This window comes from Pleurodeles waltl, chromosome 3_2 (assembly GCF_031143425.1).
Source record: "Pleurodeles waltl isolate 20211129_DDA chromosome 3_2, aPleWal1.hap1.20221129, whole genome shotgun sequence".
In the NCBI taxonomy this organism is placed as follows: domain Eukaryota; kingdom Metazoa; phylum Chordata; class Amphibia; order Caudata; family Salamandridae; genus Pleurodeles; species Pleurodeles waltl.
The window spans coordinates 83,824,760-83,851,700 of record NC_090441.1 but is presented as its reverse complement, the minus strand read 5'-3'; the positions used below and the strand labels follow the sequence as shown (position 1 = coordinate 83,851,700).

Genomic DNA, 26,941 nt, shown 5'->3' with positions numbered 1-26,941 from the left:
TTTGTCCCTCTTCAACCACTTGTTGCGCTCGTTTCTGGAATTCTTTGGGGAGGTGCTCGATGAAATGCTGCATCTCGTCCCAATGGGCCCTGTCGTATCGCGCTAGGAGTGCTTGCGAGTTGGCGATGCGCCACTGATTTGCAGCTTGTGCTGCAACCCTTTTCCCAGCTGCATCAAACTTGCGGCTCTCCTTGTCCGGAGGTGGTGCGTCGCCTGATGTATGCGAGTTGGCTCTTTTACGAGCTGCTCCTACGACTACTGAATCTGGTGTCAGTTGTGATGTAATAAAAGCAGGGTCTGTGGGCGGTGCCTTGTATTTTTTCTCCACCCTTGGAGTTATTGCTCTGCTTTTAACTGGCTCCTTAAAAATCTGTTTAGCGTGCTTTAGCATTCCCGGGAGCATAGGAAGGCTTTGATAATGGCTATGGGTGGAGGACAGGGTGTTAAAGAGGAAGTCATCCTCGATAGGCTCCGAATGTAGCGATACATTATGAAATTGGGCTGCCCTAGCTACCACCTGTGCATATGCTGTACTGTCCTCAGGTGGTGAGGGTTTAGTTGGGTACGACTCTGGGCTATTGTCCGATACTGGAGCGTCATAGAGGTCCCATGCATCCTGATCATCTTGGCTCATGGTGGTATGAGCTGGTGATTGTGGTGGAGTCTGTGCCGGTGATACACGAGTTGACGGTGGTGGAGAGGGTGGAGGAGTTACCTTCTTTACCACTGTTGCTTGTGGTGGCTTGTCTTGTTGCTGGAAGTCAAGTTTCCTTTTCCTTCTGATTGGGGGAAGAGTGCTGATCTTCCCTGTACCCCTTTGGATAAAGATCCGCTGTTGCGTGTGATCTACTTCTGTTGTTTGGAATTCCTCCTCAAATCTGTGTCTTTTTAGTTGGGAGGACAGTGATTGTTCCTCTGAGTAGGAACTGGTTTTCGGTTCGGTTGCCGGGTGTTTTGGCACCGAAGAACGAGTTACTTACCTTCGGTAACAACTTTTCTGGTGGATACATTAGCTACCTGTGGATTCCTCACCTCATGAATACTCCCATGGCGCCAGCATTCTACGGAAATCTTCTTACTAGTCTCTGCACGTCGACGAGGACGTCACTGTCTCGCACGCGACGCCGTCTGACGACATACAGGCAATAAGAGGTCCTCGACGACGTGCGGACGTCAGTACCAATCATTTTTTACGTGCATGAGAACAACCAGGCAATGAAAGAACAAAGCAACATCCATTATATTGTAAAAATACACCACATTGTATGAATAACTGTAAATCTTTTTTATGTACATATATATATATATATATATATATAAAACTCTTTCTTTTAAAAATATATACACACACCAAGTATATACATAAAGATATATACACATATACCTATATATATATATAAATATATTATATATATACATCTATTGCACCCTCAAAGATCAAGAGGAGCGCACTCAAGGATTACTTGGCAAGACCATAAAGGCAACGGGGAGGCGGGTGGGACCGTGAGGAATCCACAGGTAGCTAATGTATCCACCAGAAAAGTTGTTACCGAAGGTAAGTAACTCGTTCTTCTGATGGATACAACTACCTGTGGATTCCTCACCTCATGAATAGAGTCCCAAAGCAGTACCACGCCCGGCGGTGGGTGCCTAAATGGTCAAACCAAGAAATCCTGCAGCACTGACCGTGCAAAATGGCCGTCCCTTCTAACCTCAGAATCTAAACAGTAATGTTTTGCAAAAGTGTGAAGGGACGACCAAGTTGCGGCCTTGCAGATGTCGACCACAGGAACACCTCTGGCTAAGGCCGAAGTGGCCGACTTAGCTCTGGTGGAATGAGCTCTAATGCCCTCAGGAGGATCCTTCTTTGCCAAAGAGTAACATATTTTAATGCAAAGAACAACCCACCTGGATAGTGTTCTCTTGTGGACTGCCTTTCCTCTCCTCTTGCCCACGTATCCAATAAACAGCTGATCCTCCAGCCTGAAATCCTTTGTTCTATCGATAAAGAAGCTCAACGCTCTCTTTGGATCCAGACGGTGCAGTCTTTCTTCCTCTTTGGAAGGATGAGGCGGAGGATAGAACGTGGACAAAGTAATTGCCTGAGCCAAATGGAAGGGTGAAACAACCTTCGGGAGGAAAGCAGCCTTGGTCCTCAACACCACCTTATCCCCATAAAAAGTTGTATAAGGGGGTTTTACTGATAAGGCCTGCAACTCACTCACTCTCCTTGCTGATGTTATAGCTATCAGGAAGACTGTTTTTAAAAACAAATACCTCAAGGGGCAAGAATGCATAGGTTCAAAAGGGGACCCCATAAGGAAAGTCAGGACTAAGGACAAATCCCATTGCGGCATAACGAATGGCTTTGGAGGATATTGATTTAGAAGACCTTTCAAGAATCTGATAACAATAGGGGATTTAAATAAAGATGGTTGGTCTGGAAGACATATGAAGGCTGACAAGGCCGATAAATAACCTTTAATGGTAGCCACTGCACAACCTTTCTGCGCCAGAGATAGAGCAAAAGACAAAACGTCCGATAGATGAGCTTGTAAAGGATCAATCTGCCTCTCTCCACACCACGCAACAAATTTAGACCACCTATTAGCGTAGATAGATTTAGTGGAGTGTCGCCTGGCCGCTAATATAACATCCACTACCTCAGGCGGGAGAGAGAAGGAACTCAGGTTGCCCCGTTCAATCTCCAGGCATGTAGGTGCAGACTCTGGAGGTTGGGGTGTAGAACCTGCCCCTGCGACTGCGAGAGGAGGTCTGCCCTGAAAGGGAGACGGAGCGGCGGGCACGTTGAGAGTTGGAGAAGGTCGGAGTACCACACCCTCCTTGGCCAATCCGGAGCTATTACGATTACTAGAGCCCGGTCTTGGCGAATCTTCCTCAATACTCGAGGAATCAAGGGTATGGGAGGAAACGCGTAAAGCAACTGGCCGCACCAGGTCATTTGAAACGCGTCCCCCAATGCTTCCTGCATCGGATACTGAAGGCTGCAGAACAACGGACAATGCGCGTTCTCTCGAGTGGCGAACAGATCTACCCGAGGAAACCCCCACTTCTGGAAGATTAAACGGACTTGATCTGGATGGAGACGCCACTCGTGGTCTGCCGAGAAGTGGCGACTGAGACTGTCCGCACGCACGTTCAAGACTCCGGCCAGATGGTTTGCTATCAAGCAAATCCGATGGTCCTTTGCCCAGGACCATAGTCGAAGAGCTTCTCTGCAGAGAAGGTACGACCCCACTCCTCCCTGCTTGTTTATGTACCACATCGTGGTAGTATTGTCCGTTAGGACCTGTACCGACTGACCACGAAGGGAAGGGAGGAAGGCCTTGAGAGCCAGACGTACAGCCCGTAACTCTAACAGATTGATGTGAAAAATCTGTTCCTCTGGAGACCAAAGACCTTTGATCTCCAGATCCCCCAGATGAGCTCCCCACCCTAGAGTGGAAGCATCCGTTATGACTGTGGCCACTGGTGGCGACTGCTGGAACGGTTTTCCTTGTGAAAGATTGTTGCTTGCAATCCACCACTTCAAATCCACAGCAGCATCTCTGGAGATCTTGACAGTACCCTCTAGATCCCCTCTGTGTTGAGACCACTGCCTTCGGAGGCACCACTGAAGAGCCCTCATGTGCCAGCGAGCATGCGTGACCAACAGAATGCAGGAGGCAAAAAGACCGAGCAGACGAAGGACCTTGAGGACTGGAACTACCGCTCCATTTCGAAACATTGGAACCAAATCCTGAATATCTTGAATCCGCTGAGGCGGAGGAAAGGCCCGACCCAATGTCGTATCCAGTACTGCCCCTATGAACAGGAGGCGCTGAGAGGGCTCCAGGTGAGATTTGGGCTCGTTCACCGAAAAGCCCAGGTCGAACAACAACTGGGTTGTTGACTGCAGATGACGCAACACAAGCTCCGGGGACTTGGCTTTGATCAACCAATCGTCCAAGTAAGGGAATACTGCTATCCCCTTCCTTCTGAGCTCTGCCGCAACCACCGACATCACCTTCGTGAAGACTCGAGGTGCTGAAGTAAGACCAAACGGAAGGACCGCAAACTGGTAGTGTTGCGATCCCACCACAAACCGGAGATACTTCCTGTGTGACTTGAGTATCGGGATATGAAAGTAAGCATCCTGCAAGTCGACAGACACCATCCAGTCTTCCATGTTCAACGCCAAAAGCACCTGTGCTAGGGTCAGCATCTTGAACTTTTCCTGCTTGAGGAACCAATTCAAGATCCTCAGGTCCAGAATTGGTCTCAAACGAGGAATCCACAGGTAGTTGTATCCATCAGAAGAACGAGTTACTTACCTTCGGTAACAACTTTTCTGGTGGATACATTAGCTACCTGTGGATTCCTCACGGTCCCACCCGCCTCCCCGTTGCCTTTATGGTCTTGCCAAGTAATCCTTGAGTGCGCTCCTCTTGATCTTTGAGGGTGCAATAGATGTATATATATAATATATTTATATATATATATAGGTATATGTGTATATATCTTTATGTATATACTTGGTGTGTGTATATATTTTTAAAAGAAAGAGTTTTATATATATATATATATATATATATATGTACATAAAAAAGATTTACAGTTATTCATACAATGTGGTGTATTTTTACAATATAATGGATGTTGCTTTGTTCTTTCATTGCCTGGTTGTTCTCATGCACGATTTACCTTGAGTAAACTCCTTGACCCCTTTCCTGCTCCGGGACCAACTCCACCGCGCCCTTTAAAAGGAGGACTTCTACCTCCTGTTCTAGCAACAGGAGGTGTTCTTGTGAACAATACGAAGGGCGGGGCGGGATGAGGGGCGGAAACTCCCGAAAGGGAAGGGTGTAGCCTTTTCCCACAACACTGAGAACCCAAGTGTCCGACGTAACAGTCTCCCATTTGGTGAGAAAATGCTGTAATCTTCCCCCTACAGGAGAGGAGTGAGTGGGAAATGGTGGAAGCCTAAGGCTGCTTCCCCTGCTGCACCCCGCCAGAGGATGAGGAAGAGGCAGAGTGCTGCTGAGAGGCTCCCCTGGTGCGGACCCTACCCCTCCCCCTAAAAGATCTATAGGGATGGGAAGAGGCAGGTTGCTGATATCTTCCCCGAAAGGAAGAGGAGGAAGAGCCACGCCCAAATCCACGAAACCTCCTGAAGAATCTGGAAGAGGCCGTGGAAGAAGGAGCTTGGAGTCCCAACGACTTAGCCGTGGCCCTGCTCTCCTTAAAACGTTCCAAGGCCGAATCAGCCTTAGCCCCAAACAGTTTGTCCCCATCAAACGGGAGATCCAACAATGTGGACTGTACATCTGCCGAAAAGCCCGAGTTACGTAGCCAGGCCTGTCTCCTTTCCACCACAGTTGTGCCCATTGCTCTGGCTACCGAGTCGGTGGTATCCAGTCCCGTCTGGATAATTTGGGTCGCAGCAGCCTGGGCATCAGAGACAAGATCCAAAAGACCCTGGGGAAGCTCTGTAAACGAAGAGGAGATGTCATCCATCAGAGCATGAATATACCTCCCCAGGATACAGGTCGCATTAGTGGCTTTTAACGCCAGACTGCAGGACGAAAAAATCTTCTTCGACTGCGCCTCTAGCTTTTTTGAGTCTCTGTCCCCAGGCACCGTCGGGAAAGAACCAGGCGCTGATTTGGACGAACAGGAGGCCTGCACAACCAAGCTCTCCGGCGTAGGGTGCCTAGATAGGAAACCAGGATCAGTTGGAGCCGTCCGATACCTCCTGGCCACGGCTCTGTGAACTGCTGGGGAAGATGCCGGCTTCTTCCACACCTCTAAAACCGGATCCAGCAGAGCGTCATTAAAAGGTAATAGAGGCTCCGCCGCGGCTGAGGCCGGATGCAACACCTCTGTCAAAAGGTTTTGTTTCGCCTCCACCACCGGCAAAGGCAGGTCCAAAAAACTAGCTGCCTTCCGTACCACTGTATGAAAGGAAGCAGCTTCCTCGGTATATTCCCCCGGGGACGAAAGGTCCCACTCAGGGGAAGTGTCCAGCCCACTGGCCGACTCCAGTCCACGCAGCCCATCACCCGAGTCCTCTAGCTCTCCTTCCTCTAGGGCTCGTTGGTACTCCTGCTCCTCTAGTACCCGGAGAGCACGCCTCCTTGAATGCAGTCGTTGCTCAATCCGCGGAGTCGACAACACCTCCGCCGAAGTCGGAGATCGGCGCCGATCTTCCGAAGCCACCGACGCCGCATCCGGCGCCACAGGTAACTTCGAAGAGCAGATGAAACGGATGGACCCACCGGAGTCACAGGCCGAAATCTCGACGTCGACGGGATGGAAATCCCTGGGGCCAATCCCTCCGAAGCCATCGGAGCGGCCACCGGCGCCGACACTGGCGCCGAGCCCACGTTCCCAAACGGGAGAAAGGGCATAAAGGGTGCCGGCCGAAGAGGCGCAGGATCACCCAAAGAAAAGGCCAAAGGCCCAGCCGGAGCACCCCCTGGAGCCATCTGTTGGAAGATGGCATACATCGCATTCAAGAATGCGGAACTATCGGCTCCAGGGGTGGGAAAAGCCGGATACTGGGGTGCCTGACTCGGAGGCGACCCCGACGCCGGCCTCGGCGTCTGCGCCGGAGAAAACACCTGAGGCTCCAATACCTCAATCACCGACGCCTGTCCAGGCGAAGTTGGAGACGTCGGAGAGAGCAACGGCGTCGAAGGATGCGGCGTCACCGTGGGGCTGACCTCCCATGTCCTCCGGCGCCGATCCGGAGACCTGGAACGAGCCTCCCTTGAATGACGCCGAGATTCTCTACGGCGCCGGGAGTCTCGATGACGCCGATGTCTTGGAGAAGACTTTTTCTTGTGATGCTTCTCCTTTGACTTGGCCATAAACAGCTTCGCTTCGCGTTCTTTAATGGCCTTCGGATTCATGTGCTGACATGAATCACAAGTCGAGACGTCGTGGTCGGAGCTCAAACACCAAAGGCAATCGGAATGAGGATCCGTCACCGACATCTTGCCTCCACACTCACGACAAGGCTTAAATCCAGACTTTCTCTGCGACATTATTTCCACAGAGAAAGAGTACGCAGCAAGATATACACTGTAACCGCAAGAGTAACAGTTGCTCCCTCGAAGATAACCGTTTCGAATGCACGGAAAAAAGGGAACTGACGTCCGCACGTCGTCGAGGACCTCTTATTGCCTGTATGACGTCAGACGGCGTCGCGTGCGAGACAGTGACGTCCTCGTCGACGTGCAGAGACTAGTAAGAAGATTTCCGTAGAATGCTGGCGCCATGGGAGTATTCATGAGGTGAGGAATCCACAGGTAGTTGCATCCATCAGAAACCGTGTCTTTAGTTTTTTTCGGCTCCGACGAGATGGATAAGTTACTTACCTGTAAATCCTAGTTCTCTTCCAGGGGTATCCTCATCAAAGTCATAAACATTGAATATTCCCGCCCTTGTGCGGGGACCCCGGAGCATATATATAAAATACATACATATTATCATGTGTAAAACAGCAATGTAGGCTATCATCATAAATAGGCTAAAATGCTTTATTTCTATGCAAGTTTTTTTTTTTTTTTTTTCATATTATAAAATCACAATAGATCATAAATATCTACCTAAGCCCCCAAAAACTGGACTTAGGGAAGTAAACAGCAGTAAATAGCAGAGAAAAATAGAAAAAACCACATTGAAAAACAGTGAAGCATTCTTAGCCAATAGGCTGCATGCAGGTTAACACAGGAGAACCATAAAAACTTTGGCACCGTGCCTTTAAGACCCTGAGCACCTCCAGTATCCCACCATGCCTCAGGGGTGAAGGGAAGGTGACAGTTGGTTCACAGTTAGGTCAGTACTTTTTTACGGTGACAATCTGTGTAACTGATCAGAAAGATAATCTGTCCTGCACTTCCAGGAGACTTGAGTCCGGGGAGGAGGGTGGGTTGTTTATGACTTTGATGAGGATACCCCTGGAAGAGAACTAGGATTTACAGGTAAGTAACTTATCCTTCTCTTCCAGGGGATCCTCATCAATAGTCATAAACATTGAATAGATTAGCAAGCCCATCCCTAAACTCTGCGGACTGTCTGAAAGAAGTGCAGGAAAAGATATATATTCATGCAAATAGATTTCTAAGAGAGGCCTGCCCCACCTGGGCATCCGCTCTTGCATCCGAGTCTAAACAGTAATGCTTAGTAAAGGTATGCACAGACTTCCATGTAGCAGCCTTACAAATCTCGGAAATTGGTACATTGTTAAGGAGGGCAGCAGTAGCCGCTTTTCCCCTTGTGGAATGCGCTTTTGGCCTAGCCAGTAATCTCTTATTAGCCAGTTGGTAAGAGTTAACAATACAAGACACAATCCATCTTGATATCGTTCGTTTAGACGCTGCCTCTCCTGTTCTTAAATGACCATAATTTAGAAACAAATGGTTAGAATGTCTAATCGGTTTTGTTTTGTCCAAATAGAATTTCAGCACTCTTCTCAAGTCTAAAGAGTGCAATGCTTTCTCAGCCGGAGTCTCCGGCTTGGGAAAGAAAGTCGGTAAAGATATAGTCTGATTGATATGGAATTCTGACACCACCTTCGGAAGGAAAGATGGGTGAGTTCGCAGAACCACTCTATTATCGTGAAAAACCGTGTACGGTTCTCTGCAAGACAGAGCCTGAATTTCGCTGACCCTCCTCGCTGAAGTAATGGCCACCAAAAAAGCCGTCTTCCACGTAAGGTGCTGTAAAGAGGCCTTGTGGATAGGTTCAAAAGGAGGGCCCATAAGCTTTGACAGGACTACATTCAGTTCCCATGGAGGAGAAGGTCTCCGAATGGGAGGAAAAACCTTTTTCAAGCCTTCTAAAAAATCCTTGACTACAGGTATCGTAAAGAAGGATTCCTGAGAAGGCGACTTACGATACGCTGTAATTGCAGACAAATGAACCTTAATAGAAGATACCTGCAGACCAGACTTCGCCAGATGAAGTAAATAGGACAGTATGACGTCCTCCTGAGCTCGTATGGGATTTATACCTTGTTGAGAGCACCAGATGTAAAATCTCTTCCACTTAAAAGCGTAAGAACGCCGCGTGGAAGGTCGTTTTGACTCTTTCAAGATGCTCATGCACTCCTGTGAGAGCCCTAGGTGCCCATACTGTAGGAATTCAGGAGCCATGCTGTCAAGCTCAGAGAGGGAAGGTTGGGATGTAGGATTCTGCCTTCCATTCTGCTCAGGAGATCCGGTCTGCACGGCAACCTCCTGTGAGGTCTTTCCGATAAGTTGAGTAGGTCCGTGTACCAGAATTGGCGGGGCCATTGTGGCGCTATCAGAATCATTCTGGTTCTGGAGTTGTAAAATTTGTTGATTACTGCCGGTATGAGGGGAATCGGTGGAAAGGCGTAGAGAAATGTCCCTGACCAGTTGATCAACAGGGCATTCCCTTGAGATCCCGGACGGCAGAACCTGGATGCGAAGTCTGGGCATTTCTTGTTTGTTTCGTCTGCAAAGAGATCCAACTGGGGTCGACCCCATTGACCGAAGATGTCCTCGACTACTTCGTCGTGTAGCACCCAGTCGTGCGCGTCTTCCAGATGTCTGCTCAGGAAATCTGCCTCTACGTTTTGCTGGCCTGGCAGGTGTACCGCTGTGATAGACATTCCCCTGGCCAGGAGCCAATGCCATATCGTTTGGGATTCTCGAGACAGAGGTAGTGATCTTGTTCCCCCCTGTTTGTTCAGGTAATACATTGTGGTTGTATTGTCTGTCTGAATTAGGATAGATTTCCCCTGAACCAATGGAGAGAAAGATTTGAGCGCCAGATGGACTGCTCTGAGTTCCAGAAGATTTATGTGATAGTTCTTTTCCTTGTCGGACCACAGACCCTGAGCTTGGAAGGAACCCAGATGAGCACCCCAACCCTGAAGAGACGCATCCGTTACCAGAGTGTCGACTGGAATTGTCTGGTGAAACGGAGAACCTATCGACAGGTGAGGTCTGTGCATCCACCATTGTAGTGATTGAAAAGCCACTGCTGGTAGTCGAACTCTGTCCTCCCAGTGACCAGTCTTTTGGCTCCAATTGTTCTCTAATGCCTCCTGAAGGGGCCTCATGCGTAGCCTGGCATTCGGGACAATGAAGATGCATGAAGCCATGGAGCCCAGAAGCGATGTCACCTGACGAGCTGTAGGTGCATCGGCTGTTAATAGTTGTTGACACTTCCTGTGGATTGATAAAAGTCGTTCCTCCGAAGGATACACTCTTTGGAGCTCTGTGTTTAGTATCGCTCCCAGGTAGTGGAGGTTTTGTGTTGGAATCAAGGTTGACTTGTCGTGGTTGATTTGAAGACCTAGAGACTCGAAAGTTCTTAGAACGATATCTCGATGTTTTCTCGCCTGATCCGGAGATGAGGCCTTCACTAGCCAGTCGTCCAGGTAGGGGTAGACGAATATTTTTTGTCTTCGAAGGTGCGCCGCTACCACTGCTACACATTTTGAAAAGACTCGGGGTGCAGACTTCAGGCCGAATGGAAGGACTCTGAATTGGTAGTGCTGTGACGCTATCTGGAAACGTAAAAATTTCCGATGTTTGGTTGCTATTGGGATGTGAAAATATGCATCCTGTAGGTCGATGGAGCACATCCAGTCTCCCTGATGCAGTTGCGGGACAATCTGGTGAAGGGCTAGCATCCTGAACTTTTGTTTTCTTATGTACTTGTTCAGGAGCCGTAAGTCCAGAATTGGCCTGAAGAGGCCCTGTTGATCTTTTTTCGCCACCAGAAAGTAACGGGAGTACACCCCTTTTCCTTTTTGTGCCGGAGGAACCTTTTCTACAGCTTTCTTTTGTAGGAGTGCGAGAACTTCCTTGCGTAGCAGGCTGAGATGAGAAGGAAAACACCTTGCTGGCGGCAAGTGTGGAGGAGGTTTTTTGAAAAGGAGAGAATAGCCATGTTCGACAATATTGAGCACCCATTTGTCTTTTGTGATGGAGTGCAACTCGCGAAGATGATGCGTAACACTTCCCCCCACCGGAGTGGTGCACAGTGCTGAGGGAAGCAATGCCTCATTGCTTTGATGGTGTCTTTGCTGTAGACTGTGGAGGTCTACTTGACCCTCGGTCTCTTGTGGGTCTACGTGCCTGAAACAGGGGACGTCCCTGTCGTTGTTGTGGCCTCTGAGACCAGTGAGGGGTTTGAACCCTCTGCTGGAATGGTCGTCTGTCATACGGCCTGTACCTCCGCCTGAAGTCTTTTTTACGTTCCAGGCCCACTGCCCTCATCGTGTCGACTTCCGTTTTCATTCGGGCCATCTCTTCATCCGCGTGGGTACCGAACAACGAACTCCCGCTGAATGGGAGGTTCAAAATGCGCTGCTGTGCTTCCTGTTTCAGACCCGTGAGCCGTAGCCAGGAAGACCTCCTAGCGCAGATTCCGTGCGCATACCCATGTGCAGCCAAATCCGCCCCGTCCGCCGCCGCGCTGATGACCTGGTTAGATACTAGGCCCCCTTCCTGCAAGATTTCCTGGAAGTCCTGTCTATCTTCCCTGGGCAACTTTTCTGTAAATCTGTGGAGTGAGTCCCACAGAGAGCGGTCATATCTGCCCAGAAGTGCTGAGGCGCTGGAGACCTTCATAGCAGATGCCGCCGTACCGCACATCTTTCTCCCCAGAGAGTCTAGGTGTCTGCTCTCCTTATCCGGGGGGACTGTGGAAGATGATGCCACAGAGTGTGTTTTTCTGGCTGCGGCTAAGATCACAGAGTCCGGTGGCGGATCCTTCCGCAGGAATAAAGGATCTTGTTCCGGAGCTTTGTATTTCTTTTGAATCCTAGCCGGGGCAGACTTGAGTGGCTGGAGACAGAAAAGTGTCCATAGTCGGTTGCAGCAAACCCGGTACTAGTGGCAGCAGTTTTCTCGAGACTGATCTGTGTTGTAGGGTCTCAAAGATAACTGAGGATGAGGTGGCCGGCTCCGGTACCTCAATATTTAGCTTCTGCGCTCCCCTTAGAAGAACCTCATTAAAAGTGGTGATATCATCCACCGGGGAAATCCTAGCAGGTGGAGAATCTGTGAGTGTGGGGGAGTAGCGCCCAACAGACGATCCTGAAGAAGACCAAGAAGGTGATCTTCTATGTGGTGTTCGTGACCTGGTTCTCCTTCGGGAACGGGACCTGCTCCGAGAGGCTGTAGCAGAGTGTGCAGGTCTTGTGGTCGGCTGACGAGAAGCAGAACGAGCCCGTCCTGCTCTAGCTGTAGGCGATGGCGTTCTCGGTAATGAGGCAGTAGGAGAATACATCCTAGAGTATTGTGAATCCGGGGATGCTGTGATGGGAGAAACATGCCCCGATGCTCTGGAATGGGATGATGCACTCCTTATAGAGACCACCGGTGAGGGAGCTTTGTCCGCTGGCTCTACTGCCTGTGACACAGCTGAAGGTTGTGTCGACGTCGATTGTATCCTCGACGTCGAAGGTTGTGATGGCTGATCTGTTCTCGACGTCGAAGGTCTTGACGTCGGAGGTCTTGCCGTCGAGTGTCTTGACGCCGATCGCCTATCGCGGGACCTGGACCTACTCGCCGTCGTGTGTCTCGACGTTGAGTGGCGAGTGCTCGACGGCGGATGTTCATGCCGTCGAGGTGTTTTTGGTGTCGTGTCCTTCGACGCCAAGGGGTGAGACGTTCTCGACGGCGAACGGGAGCGCCGGAGATGGCTCGACGCCGAACGGCGGCCTGCCGTCGACGGAGATGTACCCCTGTGTCCATGCTTCGACGTTTTGTCCCTCGACGTCGGTCTGGTCGCCGTCGACGGCGATCTATGCCGGTGAGACGGTGGTGCCGATGACGTCGATGGAGAACAAACAGGCACAATCCTACCTGTCGACGTCGATCGTGCCATTCCTTCTGCTGTAGGTCTGGGAAGTGAAGAGGATGTTGACTTTTTCCTCTCCTGAAGCCCATGTAGCCTGATCTTCTCTCTGTCTTTGAGAGTCCTCCTTGACATGTTCTTACAATACTTGCAGGTGTCAGGACAGTGACTCTGTGGCAGGCAGACAATACACAGAGAGTGTGGGTCTGACTGGGCTTTCTTCTTCCCACAAGAAGGACATTTTACAAAAAGAGATGGCATTTTCTGTCAAAAAAGACTTCCAAACTCAGACAAAAGATGTTATCTGTCGAGTAAATAGGAAAAACACTATTTTTAAGGATTTTTCTGAAGAAAAACTCAGAAAAACTGAGAGCTCAATGCTCCAGGATCCTCTCAGAAGAAGCCGGAAAAAAGAACTGACCTAACTGTGAACCAACTGTCACCTTCCCTTCACCCCTGAGGCATGGTGGGATACTGGAGGTGCTCAGGGTCTTAAAGGCACGGTGCCAAAGTTTTTATGGTTCTCCTGTGTTAACCTGCATGCAGCCTATTGGCTAAGAATGCTTCACTGTTTTTCAATGTGGTTTTTTCTATTTTTCTCTGCTATTTACTGCTGTTTACTTCCCTAAGTCCAGTTTTTGGGGGCTTAGGTAGATATTTATGATCTATTGTGATTTTATAATATGAAAAAAAAAAAAAAAAAAACTTGCATAGAAATAAAGCATTTTTGCCTATTTATGATGATAGCCTGCATTGCTGTTTTACACATGATAATATGTATGTATTTTATATATATGCTCCGGGGTCCCCGCACAAGGGCGGGAATATTCAATGTTTATGACTATTGATGAGGATCCCCTGGAAGAGAACTTTCTTTTTTTCGGTGTCGTGCCCTCTCGGTGCCGACCATCTTCGGTGCCGCTGTCTCTGTGCCGAGCAGTTTCTGTGCCGCTGTCTCTGTGCCGAGCAGCTTCGGTGCCGCTATCTCGGTGTCGACCCTTTTCTGCACCACTCTCTCGGTCCCGAGATTGCTGCGTGCCTGTGTCTCGACCCGAGTCGGACGACTTCGGCACCAGCTCGCCCTTTTTCGGTGCCGATGGACGGTCACCTACTTTATGGGTTAAGCCATGGCCTGTTGGCAGTGGCGTCCCCTGGGCTTTGTCTGTTTTTTCGTGTGATCTTTGTTTCGACGTTTTACTCACGGTTGGTTGCTCTTCGACGTCGAATTCTTCGGAATCCGACTCGTGGATGGAGAAAGTTTCTTCTTCCTCTTCCTCGAACCGTTGTTGTCCTGTCGGCGTGGACGCCATCTGCAACCTCCTGGCTCTTCGGTCTCTGAGCGTTTTTCTCGACCGAAACGCGCAACAAGCCTCACACGTCTCCTCCTTGTGCTCGGGGGCCAGGCACAAGTTACAGACCAAATGTTGGTCTGTATAAGGATATTTATTGTGGCATTTAGGACAGAATCGGAACGGGGTCCGTTCCATCAGTCTTCGTGTTGCACGCGGTCGGGCCGACCAGGCCCCGACGGGGGATCGAAAATACCCCGAAGGGCTACCGGAGCTCTTGAAGGTTCGGTGTCGATTTGCCCTAACTATCCCAATACCGAACGAAACAATACCGACAAATTTTACCGAGATTCTGACTAACTTTCCGACCCGAAACACGGAGCGAAAAGGAACACGTCCGAACCCGATGGCGGAAAAAAAACAATCTAAGATGGAGTCGACGCCCATGCGCAATGGAACCGAAGTGGGAGGAGTCCCTCGGTCTCGTGACTCGAAAAGACTTCTTCGAAGAAAAACAACTTGTAACACTCCGAGCCCAACACCAGACGGCGGACTATGCACAGCATGTGTATCTGCAGCTACACATGCCACCGAACATAGGTGTTACATGGCTTGGGAGGGTAGCCTCCCCAAGCCACTGGTATGCTTTGAAGGGCACATTTGGTGCCCTCCTTGCAATTTTCGGATTGCACCAGTCCAGGGACCCCCGGTCTCTGCTCTGGCGCGAAACTGGACGATGGATAGAGGAGTGACCACCTGGAGGACGTCTAGACACCCAGGGAAGTGGTCACTTGATTCTGCCATCTTGGATCCAAGGTGGGCAGAGGCTCCTGGGAGCATCTGAATGGCCAGATCAGGCAGGTGATGTCACAGCCCCCTCCTGATAGGTGGTTATCCTGCTAGGTGACCAATCCCCCTTCCTGGGCTATTTTGGGTTTCCCTCCCGGGTGGGGCTTCAGATTCAACATGTAAGATTCCAGCAGGACTCCTCCTCTGCATCGTTAACTTCAACTTCTGGCCACCGGGACTGCAACGGGACCCTCCAGGAACGAACAATCTGCAAATACAGCGATGACTCCACTTTGCAACATAGTTTCTCCGGCTCCTTCCGGCAACTGCAACATTTCCCTGGCTGTGCATCTGAGGGAGAGGAGTTTTCATCCTGTACAAGAAGAGGAAGGAATCTCCCTTGGAGTGAAGGAGTCACTCCCCTGCATCCGCAGGTGCCAACTGCAATGACAACCGGCTGCGTGGATCCCCTCTCCTGCGGAACAGGGTGAATCTTGCATCAGGTGGCGGTCTAGAATGGTCCCCTTGGGCTTCTCTACCAGCCCCCTTGGGCCTCTCTACCAGCTGTCCTGCCTGCTGCTCTAGCGATGTGGGACTCCCCTTCAAGTGTGCTGAGTGGGCCTCACTGCGACTCCTGTGCCTGCTGCCTGTGGGTCACCTGTGGGAGCTGCCTCCTTTTCTTGTGACTCTCCCAGCTGCTGAGGGTCACCTTGGACTCCCCTCTTGTGGTCGAGTACCCCTGGGCCTTGCTGATCCTCTTCAGTCTTGCAAAACCTTCTTCAGACTCTTGCATTTGCCAAGGCTTGTTGGTGGTTTTCCAACACCACTGACAGACTGCATTACCACTGCAGACGTGGGACATCACTCATCACTTCTGGAACTCCTCTTCTGCTCCGGTGCTGCACTGCTGACATTCTTCATCCACCATTGACCTGGTCCTGCATCCACAGACGGGTGGGTAGTGGCTCCTGACACAACCATCCCGAACTGGACTCTGTACTCTTCCTTTGCACGGCCTCTTCGGTCAGGATCCACCTTTGGTTTCTTCCAGTCTTGTCTGGGTCTTGCACAATCCTTTTTCTAAGTTCTCCTGTGGCTTTAGGGGAAAAATAGGTACTTACCTCTTCTCTCCTGGTCTCTGGAGGGCACCGTGGTAATTACCTTTTTGAGCTCCTAGTCCCTCCAACTCCCCTCTACCGATTTCACTTCCTTGAGTGGGGGGACTGCCTTTCACATCTACTTGCTTAGTATATGGATTGGTCTCCCCCTAGGGCCTTCACTATTTGCTATTGTTTTTTTACTATTTGCTATTGCTTTCTATGCTTATCACTGACTTCTAATGTGTACATAGTGTGTTTACTTACCTCCTATTGGAGTATTGCCTATTCAGTATTTTAGTTTTTCTGTTACCATAATAAAGTACCTTTATTTTTGCAACACTGTGTGGTTCTTTCAAGTGTGAGTGCTGTGTGACTATAGTGGTATTGCATAAGCTTTGCATGTCTCCCAGATAAGTCTTTGCTGCTCATCCACACCTACCTCTAGAGAGCCCTGGCTTCCTAGACACTGCCTACACCTCACTAGTACGGGATACCTGGACCTGGTATAAGGTGATAACACCACAGGTGCTAACCACACGCCAGGCCAGCTTCCTACAATGCTTACCTCAGCTATGCAAAGATGTGGGGTATGCACAGCTGTGGGGAGTGAACAGCAGGAGTATGCCACCTGCCACAGTGAGTGGGGTACAGGGTGAAGGCCATACACCACTGGGTGGTCTGCTTGCCAAGGATGGGGTGCAGGGCCTAGCCAGAGGCCAAAACAGTGTGCAGCGGGAGTTGTCCATGAATGGAGGGTGGGGAGCAAAGCCAAGCACAGTGGAGGTTGGCTGTCGGCTGCAGTTTGGGAGTAGGGTTGGGCAGGACAAATGCAAATACAGGTAAGATACAAGGAGTCTTATCATGTGTCATGCTCTGCAGCCAACCTCTGCTTCACATGGCTAAAGGCTATGTGCTGTATAAGTAAGAATGCTGTGTAGCAGGCCTGCCGTCAGTCCCAACTACGTACAGCCACAGTATGCGTGCAGTGTCATTTAGCCATAGTTGAGGTCCAAAAGGTTCCACGTAGGATAAGAGAAAAAAAAACAAAGGTTAAAGTAAAATTTAAGATTATGTCACATGATAACTACTTTAAAAATAAGCTCTGAAATTAATTGTAGTTCTGGTTACAAATCAAAACCTGAAAAGCAGAGAAACTTGCAAGTTATGGTTTAAAAAGCTAATCATAACTTATGTTCCTGTGATGCCAGTTTTATGCCAGCCCATCACATCACTCACGACAGGTTAAATTACATCACACGCATCTCAAATGACATCAGTGGAGTTGAACACTTCAGGTTCTGACTCTCAGAAACAAATCAGTGGATGGGAGAAGAGACACGTTATTTATCTGTAACCGTCGCACAGTTCTCTAGCTTTAGTATCTTCCATGGATTAACATGTTTGAGTTAATCCTAATCAAACAGACTCACTGGCAGTGAATGTTTTGCAACAGTGGTAAACACTAATAAAACACTCTACCAGACTTGTATGTGTCTAGTTTATGTCATTGTTTCCATACCGCTGGTCAAAGAAATAAAGGGACTTTGAGCTCCTCCCACATAGGGCTTTTATGGCTCAAATTTTATATTGAAAATCAGGTGTAGGAAGGAAATGTTCAAATGCTATTTTCTCTTCTGAAGGATCTTGGGATTTCCATCGTAGTCTCTGGAATGAGAGGCGGAACTGGATTCACCCAAGGCTAATACACCATCTAAAGTCAAGTAGCCTTTATTTATGGCTGGCTCTACACGTGGGGCCAGAACAATAATTGTGAATGCTCAACATGTACACTGCATTTAATGTCTGGATCTTAGTTACCACCTTCATATTTGTGACAGTTCCACAATTTTCAAGAAACAGCAGCTTGCTTCATCCTCAAAACAGCCTCATCAGTGAGGAGTACTCCTCCTCTACCATAGTTTAAGTCACTGAAACAGAAAATATTAGCTAATCAGCAATCTTCTGAAAGTGGCTAAATCACAGGTAATTCTGCTGCACTTGAGAGCCTCTGCTACCGTATAATGAGCAACATTCGCGCTTACCTAAGAAATCCTTCTTGCAGCGTAAAAGAATAACGTTTAGAATCGTATGCACGCAGCATCTTACTATGTTGTTAATCGCACAAACTAATAAGGCCTAGACAGCTTGTATTAAGGCTGCTACATCCTCCATCAGTGACTTATACACATCACTGACTCCGGCCTCAACAAACATCGCTTTGTTGCTCAAGCAAACAGCCATGTCAGTGTCAACAAGAGACCAACCAAGGATTCCTTTAACAATGAGATCATAGTTCACAACCCACACGTCCAGAAAGTAAACATCATAGTCAGTCAGTCAGAGGGATCTTCCATTGGGGCCTCAGAAAAGGACCTAAAGAGGTCCCCAGGAGAGAAATCCATCTTTTACAAGCCTTGGGAGCCTGAAAACATTGACAAATAGGTGGTTTCATACCCTCCCACACCTGACCAACTATTCCCTCCCAAAAAAAAAAATGAAGCAGATTAAAGCCACCAAAAAATGTTAAATCATACAAATAAACGTAATCAACATCATTGTTTCGTAGCAATAGAAGTATGTGGAGCAACAACAATACCAGCTTGAGGCATTTTCTCTGACAAACCAAGCACAATGAGGACAGTAAGTCCAGCATCACACAATTAAAGTATTTAAATCAAAAGTAAGTGCGAGAACAAGAAAATGAAGGAGAGGGAAAATAGGAAAATCAGCATACCATTTAACACAGAAAGAAGGTGTGCAGAAAGCTACCTAGGCCTCAACAACAATTAAAATATAGCGGACTCACCAGGTTGGCAAAGATGAGTGTGAGGATCTTCCTCATCAGCACAAACACCCATGCACCAAGCATGATAGGCAAAGGCAAACAGGTCTTCAGGTTTAGCGGGGTGAGTTGTGGTTCTGCTTAACCGCTTCAGCCACTCCTGGCACTGTTTGAAGGTGGAAAAATGACACCTGGGAACAAGAACAAATATTGAAGAAGGAAATGTTACTCACTTGTAATCCTAGTTCTCTTTCAGGAGAACCCTTAACAGTCATAAGGACTGAATAGCCCCATTCACAAGCAGGGATCAAAAAGCACTTCAAAAACATACATTTACAACTTTTCAAATAGTACTGTAACATGTTTACGGCCCATAGAAAAGGCAAAAATGACCAAATTTCATCTAATTTCATTTAAAAAAAAAAAGAAGCAAATTGATCAAATTAGCCACGGACTAGGAAAAGTGACCATAGAAAAACGGTCACAACCCTCATTTATTTTTAGTTTTCAGGAGAAACCTTTGAGAAGTCTTCCTAAAACCTTGTTTTCTGAGATGCAGTTGAGAAGATATATTTTCCTTTCAAAGTGCCTTCACGTTTTTTTGAAGTGCCTTTCCTGCAGTAAGAACGCAGTAAAAATAGACCCACATAGTGCCTGTTGAACAAGTTATTTACCTTCGGTAACTCCTTATCTGGTAGAGACTATGGCCCTCATTCTGACCTTGGCGGGCGGCGGAGGCCGCCCGCCAAAGTCCCGCCGTCAGATTACCGTTCCGCGGTCGAAAGACCGCGGCGGTAATTCTGACTTTCCCGCTGGGCTGGCGGGCGGTCGCCTTCAGACCGCCCGCCAGCCCAGCGGGAAAGAGGCTTCCACGATGAAGCCGGCTCGGAATCGAGCCGGCGGAGTGGAAGCTGTGCGACGGGTGCAGTTGCACCCGTCGCGTATTTCACTGTCTGCGCAGCAGACAGTGAAATACATGTAGGGGCCCTCTTACGGGGGCCCCTGCAATGCCCATGCCAGTGGCATGGGCACTGCAGGGGCCCCCAGGGGCCCCGCGACCCCCCCTACCGCCATCCGGATCCCGGCGGTCCGACCGCCGGGATCTGGATGGCGGTAGGGGGGGTCGGAATCCCCGCGGCGGTGCAGCAAGCTGCGCCGCCGCGGAGGATTCAATGGGGCGGCGGTACACTGGCGGGACCCCGCCAGTGGTGCCGGTCCGACCGCGGCTTTACCGCCGCGGTCGGAATCCCCATTGGAGCACCGCCGGCCTGTCGGCGGTGCTCCCGCGGTCCTCCGCCCTGGCGGTCAAAGACCGCCAGGGTCAGAATGACCACCTATATCTATTATCCCAGGCATTAGACTGGATTCAGAAGGTTTTTGTAAAAAACCCTGAGCACTGGTAGGTAGCCTTCTTTGACTCCGCATGCGTTATCTGCGCTGGAAGAGATAACCGCAGCACTTATATAGGCATCACCCAGGTACATGGATGTCCGTTTCTTTTCACGACTTTCCACACCAAAAGGGCAGAGCCATGAAGAACACTGACCACTAGTGTGGATAACTAAGGGCCTCAAAGGGATACAGCCATCCATTACTAGAAATCCGTTCACAAAGCGGGGAAGGTGGGTGGGTCGGTAAGGAGTATGCAGCTAGATATAGTATCTACCAAATAAGGCGTTACTGAAGGTAAGTAACTTGTTCATCTGATAGAGACTTGTATCTGCAGACCCCTTACCTTACAATAGCTACCAAAGCAATACCATCCCCGGAGGTGAGTATGCAGACCAATTTCAGACAAGGAATTCCTGCAGGATTAAATGGGCAAAATGCCCATTACGATGGACCTGACTGTCCAGCCAGTAATGTTTAGTAAATGTGTGCAGGGAGGTCCACGTTGCTTCTTGCCAGATATCCAGGACTGGAATTCAGTGTGCTATTGCAGTGGTCGTAGCCTTTGCTCTGGTGAAATGAGCACGTAAGCCCAATGAGTAGCAGATATTAATGCAGAGCACACCCCATCTGGAGATGATTCTTTACTGCACAGCACAACCATTTTTAGCTCCAACACACCCGACAAAGAGTTGATCATCCACCCGAAACTCTTGTGTGCAGTCAACGCTCCGACCAGACTTGTGTGCTGTAGGCAACACTCCAGCCAGACGATGGACACACGCCTCATCCTTGTAGGGCTGAGGTGGAACATAGAAAGTAAAGGTAATGGACTGACCAACATGAAAGGGCATGACCACCTTCGGAAGAAAGGAAGCCTACATTAGAAGCACCACGTTGTCAGGATGGATGGCTAAATAGGGCGATTTAGATGACCAGGCCTGCAGCTCACTAACTCATCAGGCAGATGTTACAGCTACAAGGAAAGTTGTTTTGATGGCAAGCAACTGCAGGGGACAATGGTAAAGTAGCTCAAAGGGAGCGCACATGAAGAATGTGAGAACCAGATTCAAGTCCCACTGAGGTATGATGAAAGGAGAAGGTCGGAAAAGATGAACCAAACCTTTCAATAACCTATGTACAATAGGAGATTTGAAAAGAGGAGGTTGATGAGGCAATCTGAGAAATGCAGAAATAGCAGAAAGATAGTCCTTGAGAGTGCCCAGACAGAGCCCTGCAGGGCAAGAGACAGAATAAGGAGAAGAATGGTAAAGGGGGGTGGGAGGGGGGGGGAGAGAAGGGCGTCCACATTTCTGCTGAAACGCCAAACCACAGATTTTTCACCAGCAGGTGTACACCGTCTTAGTGGAGAAACATCTGGCTGTCAAAATAACATCACAGAGGAGGAAGGCCAAAGGGTGTCAACTGTCACCACTTAATCTCCACGTAAGAAGGCGGAGACCGGACAGGTTCAGGTGGAGAACCCTCCCCTGCTGCTGCGACAGAAGATCCTCCTGAAGGGGCAGCCTGTTTGGAGGATCGATGGCCATCTTCAGTAGCTCTGGATACCAGACTCTGTGTACTGTCCGGTGCCACAAGGATGACTTGGTGCCGGTTGTTCTTGACAACTCTGTGCAGAAGTGGTATGGGCAGAAAGGCGTTTAGGAGGCCGGAGCTCCATTCAAGACAAAAAGCATGCAAGAGCTACCTTGGAAACTACAGACCACAAAACTGCTGACATTATGCGTTCTCAGCGGTGGCTAACAGATGTAACCAAGGTTCCCCCACTGCTGAAAGAGCCCTTGCACCACCTCCGGATGAAGACACCATTTGCGATATGCTAGGCATCTTTGACTGAGTTTGTCTGCCCTGGTGTTCAGAGAACCTGCCAGGTGTTGAACCACAAGGGACATGCCCTGATGCTCCAGCCATGTCCAGAGATGTAGAGCCTCTTCACAAAGGGTCAACTACCCCGAGCCCTGTTTATTGCAGTACCACATGGCAGTGGTGTTGTCCGTGAACACCTGAATAAGCCTTCCCTTAATGGAAAGAAAGGCTTTTGATGCCAGTCAGATAGCTCGCAGCTCCAGCAAGTTGATGTGGAGTCTGGATTCTGCCAGAGACTAAAGTCCTCTGACCTTCATCTCTCCCAGAGGACTGCCCCATTCCAGGAAGTGACACATCTTCCACTACTGTGAGAACTGGTTGGGGAAGGGACTGGGATCTGCCACTGACCCAATCGCAGTGCATTAGCCACCACTGCAGATATTTCGCAGCTCCCTCCAAGTTCTGGACCTTGTCAGAGAGTCCCTTGATGCTGTGCCCATTGGAACTTCAGGTCCCACTGTAGAGGCCCCATGTGCCAACATGCATTTGTCACCACTAGGATATAGGAGGCCATGAGTCACAATAGCCTCAGAGTCTGCCTCACCAAAATCCAGGATACAGGCAGAAATATTGGTATCATAGCCTGAATATCCTGGACTCACAGCTCGGGAGGATAAGTCCAAAAGTGCACCATGTCCAGAACGGCTTAGATGAAATGGAGCATCTGAGAGGAAGTCAGGTGTGACTTTGGCATGTTTACAGAGAACTCCAGCAAGTGCAGGAGGTTAGCCATATTCTGTATGTGGGAGACGGCAGCCTAGGGCGAGCCCACCTTCAACAGCCAGTCGCTGAGATGGTGGGAAGTCTGACACCCCTAATCTCCGCAGGTGAGCTACAACCACTGCAGTCACCTTGGTGAACACCCGAGGAGTGCTAGTTAGGCCAAAAGGGAGCACATCAAACAAACTGTTTGTGGCCAACCGGCGATAACGTCTGTGGACAGGCAGGACAGAATACGAAAATATGCATTTTGCAAGTCCAGTACTACCAATCCTCCTGGGTCCATGGCAGACAAAACCTGAGCCAAGGTGAGCATTTTTAATTTCTCTTTCTGGAGGAAGTAGTTGAGGGGCTGCAGGTCCAGGACGGGACTAATGCCTCCATTCTTCTTCGGCACCAGAAAGTAGCATGAATAGTAACCGCGGCCTACTTCTATCTTCAGGACAGTCTTCTATGGCTCTCTTGGACAAAAGAGCAGCAACTTCCTTGTGGAAAAGCAAAAGATAATCCTCCATCAGCCTGTCTTGAGCTGGTGCATGGATGGAGAAGTAGTTAGGAAGGGGAGTAGACCTTTCGGACCAACTGCAAAACCCACCTGTTTGATGTTCTGGACTGCTAGTGAGGCAGGTGATGATGGATCCTTCCACAAACTGGGTGCCTGTGATAGTATGAGGGCTGATTAGGAGGGTTTGGAAGCTGCAGCTACGGGAGGGGTAGTGGACTGACCAGAGTTTTGGCTGCCTGGTCCACATGGCTTGTGGATAACATGCCCTCGGCTGCAAAGGGGCTGGGGCGCATGTGCGGCACAGTGGCTGGGCGGGAACTGTTGCAGTTGGTAGCCCCTTCTGCAGCCTCAGAAGGGGCGAAAAGCGGACTGGGGATGGCACGCGGCAGAAGATAACCCCAAGGACCAGGCCGTAGCCCGACTGTCCTTAAACCTCTCAAGCGCAGAGTCCACCTTGTCTCCAAAGAGACGGAAGCTAGCAAAGGGCAAGTCCATCAAAGAAGACGAAACATCCCCCGAAAAGCCAGTAGTATGTAGCCAGGGTTGGCATCTAAGGGCCACCAGCGACAAAACAATTCTGCCTAGCGTGTCAGTTGTGTCAACTCCACATCAAATTGTGAACTTTGCTGCATCTCCCAGGTTTGCTATTGCTTGGGAGAGCACCGCCCAGGCCTCCTCCGGGACCACAGGCAGCACTTGCTCAACCACATACCATAGAGCGTGGGAGTAGCGGCCCAAAAGGCATGCGGTGTTCACAGACCACAATGCTAGGCCGGCAGAAGAAAAAAAAATCTTCTTCCCAATTGTCTCCAGCCTCTTGGATTTCCTATCCGGAGGAGTGATAGGGAACGCACCAGGGTTGACATGGTAGGTGGAAGCCTGGACCACCAAACTCTCAGGGGTGGGGTGCTGTGTGAGGAAACTTGGGTCCCCCAGAGTGTGGTGGTGGCGACAGGCGATTGTCCTGTTCATAGGAGTCCCTTTGTTGGGTTTGGACCATGAACCCAAAAGGACATATGTGAGGGTTTCATAAAAAGGGAGAAGCGCTTCAGATGGGTAGAATCCTGGCTGAAGCACCTCTGTCAAGACATTAGTCTTAACGGCTACAGAGGACAACTGAAGGTTGAGGACCTCCGCAGCCCTCCACATCACCATTGCACAAGATGCGCCCTCCTCCATAGCCCTGGCAGAGGGAGAAAGCATGCCAGAATCTGGGGAAGTATCCATACCACTGGCCTCACCCGGTTCCCCACACCAGTACATGTCTTGGTCATAAGGCTGGACTGCTAAAGGATCCAGTGACCCCTCCCATTCCTCCCTGAGACCAGGCCCATAGGAGCACCTGAGTATCACGATCAAGGATCAAAAGGGAGACATCAGCATTAGTAGCACTGCATCTGGACCAGCGTAGAAGGAGTGGATCCTTGGGACCCTATTAGTGCTGGGGCCAGAGCCACCAGGACTGAAGGAGGAATTAGGCTGCCAAAATATGCCGCACATGGTGTCATAAAATTGTTTAAATTGGGCAGGGGTAGCAGGAGCACTCCCTCAAAGCCTTCGGGTTCATTCAGTCAGAGCATGACTTCAGGTCACAGTCGCACTCAAGGCACCACAGGCAAACAAGGTGCAGGTCTGTCACAGACATCGGCAGGGGACCGGCGCTGCAGGGCTTTAAGCCGGCCTTCCTAAACGACATCCTGCCATACCAGGAGGAAATCTCAAAAAAGCTGTGACAAAACATCAAAAAAGGCTCAGTCAAAAAAAAACTGAAGGGGTAGCTCTTCCCAAATTGGCACTGGCTCGTCAGTGTTCCTGGGTGGTGCCTATAAAGGTGCCACGGACGTCACTTCCGGCAAGGACGCCAATAATGCACACAGAGCCGAACTATGCCACCTACCGGCGTGCATCGGTGGTGCTCATGAAACCTTTTACAGATCCAGTCTGTCGGCTGGGATAATTCTAAGGTAAGGAATCTACAGCTAGAAGTCTCTATCAGATACTCGCCTTCCAGGAGATCATTTTCCAGAATCCTGCAGCCATTGTCAGACATTTTCCAGAAGGACAAGAGTAGACTAGATTGCACAGAATCCAGGAAAGAAACAGCAGGAAACAGCTGCTAAGTCATTAAGAGGACATGGGGAATGTCACTATCCCACTATAGCACCCTCCTCCCCCCTGCACGGACTTCCCAAGGGACCATCAGTGACACCATTTGACATTCATCAACTATCATAGCCTGAATATCCTGGACTCGCCGCTCGGGAGGATAAGTCCAAAAGTGCACCATGTCCAGAATGGCTTAGATGAAATGGAGCATCTGAGAGGAAGTCAGGTGTGACTTTGGCATGGCAAGTCACCGACTGTGCCAAAGCCACCTCCTCAACATGAAAAACTCAGTCTAAGCCTTATTCAATGTCAACAACAAGATCTTCATCATTATCGATTGAGATTTCACCACGGTGGCTTGAAGACCTGCAGAAAAAACGTGTGCATGTAACTCCATATTCCGAGTATTACTGAACATATTCATCTTCTCTGGTTACTCCTGAAACAAAATCCTAATACTCCTTCACGGAGGAGCTCATCATCGCCCAGATTTTCGCTAGGTCCATCCATTATGCTCTCCTCCCTCCTACGACATTAACATTACAACTTCCTTCTGCTCCTCTAAGACCTCAGACAGTAGTCAGTGTTTACCAACTTCACCTCCACAATGTTCCAGAAGTCCAAGGAGACACCATTGTTCGTGCTCCAGATCAAAAACTAGATCTCGGAAAACATCATGAAAGAGGTCTCCTTATTCTAGAAGGTCCAGTAGGAAATGTAGAAGGAGGTCCTTGACTTGCAAAGGAAGGCGTACTCCATCCCGGACAATGTCATCCTGTACACCTCAGAGACTATTCTTCTATTCCAGCATAAAGAGCCCTTGCAAGAGTTATCAGTTGAGGACCTTACAACTTGTAATGACAGTTAGTAAGAAGAGCAGCAAAACTTAAATATTGCAATGTCCATCCCTACTGTACAAAGTAGCAGATCTACAAATGTATGTTTTTAAAGTGCTCAAGGATCCTTACCTGTGTGAGTGACTATATGAGTTGAGTTGAATCCTCTGGAAGAGAAGCAGCTGTTCAAAATTGCCTCTTAATGTTAGTCCAACCTGTACAGCTCAAACATTACATGGTTCAGCTTAAAAATGTTGACACAGAAGAAAAACATTAAGCCAAGCTAAAGGAACATCACAAGCCCATCTCGCTAGATGGACTATGAAGTGTGGGTGTTGGGGGTATGGGGTGGGGGTTTTACCTCCCCAAAAGGAAATGTTATTTGGTTAATGAGAGCACGATTCTTAGTCCCAATGTCAGTTTCAGAACAAAACCTCTGCCACAAAAGCAGCACACAGAATGCGGTGCAAATGACAACTTTAAAATAGACAAGGAAGGAGGGGAAAACAAATTGACAAAGCTCCAGATAGTTCAAGTATAGTAGATAAAGCTGCAACACTGAGAAAGGAGTGTGTGGAGGTAGGGGGATGTGGCTCCAGTGAGGTGAGGGCGCAGGGTGTTAAGCAGACACTGCGATCAAGAGTCTGTACTTGGGGAATATCTGGTTTTGGGTGGCAATGGGAAGAGTGGGC

At 49.3% G+C, this 26,941-nt stretch overlaps 1 protein-coding gene across 6 annotated transcripts in view; it reads right to left on the bottom strand.

The window, feature by feature from the left end:
- The window catches only part of MTMR4 (myotubularin related protein 4), a 570,772-nt gene that overhangs the window by 382,888 nt on the left and 160,943 nt on the right, over positions 1–26,941 (bottom strand). For all 6 annotated transcript variants that reach the window (XM_069226856.1, XM_069226854.1, XM_069226857.1 and 3 more), the window contains one exon: positions 18,831–18,997. In XM_069226856.1, coding sequence (XP_069082957.1) covers positions 18,831–18,997 — 167 coding nt within the window. The remainder of the gene's footprint in view (positions 1–18,830; positions 18,998–26,941) is intronic.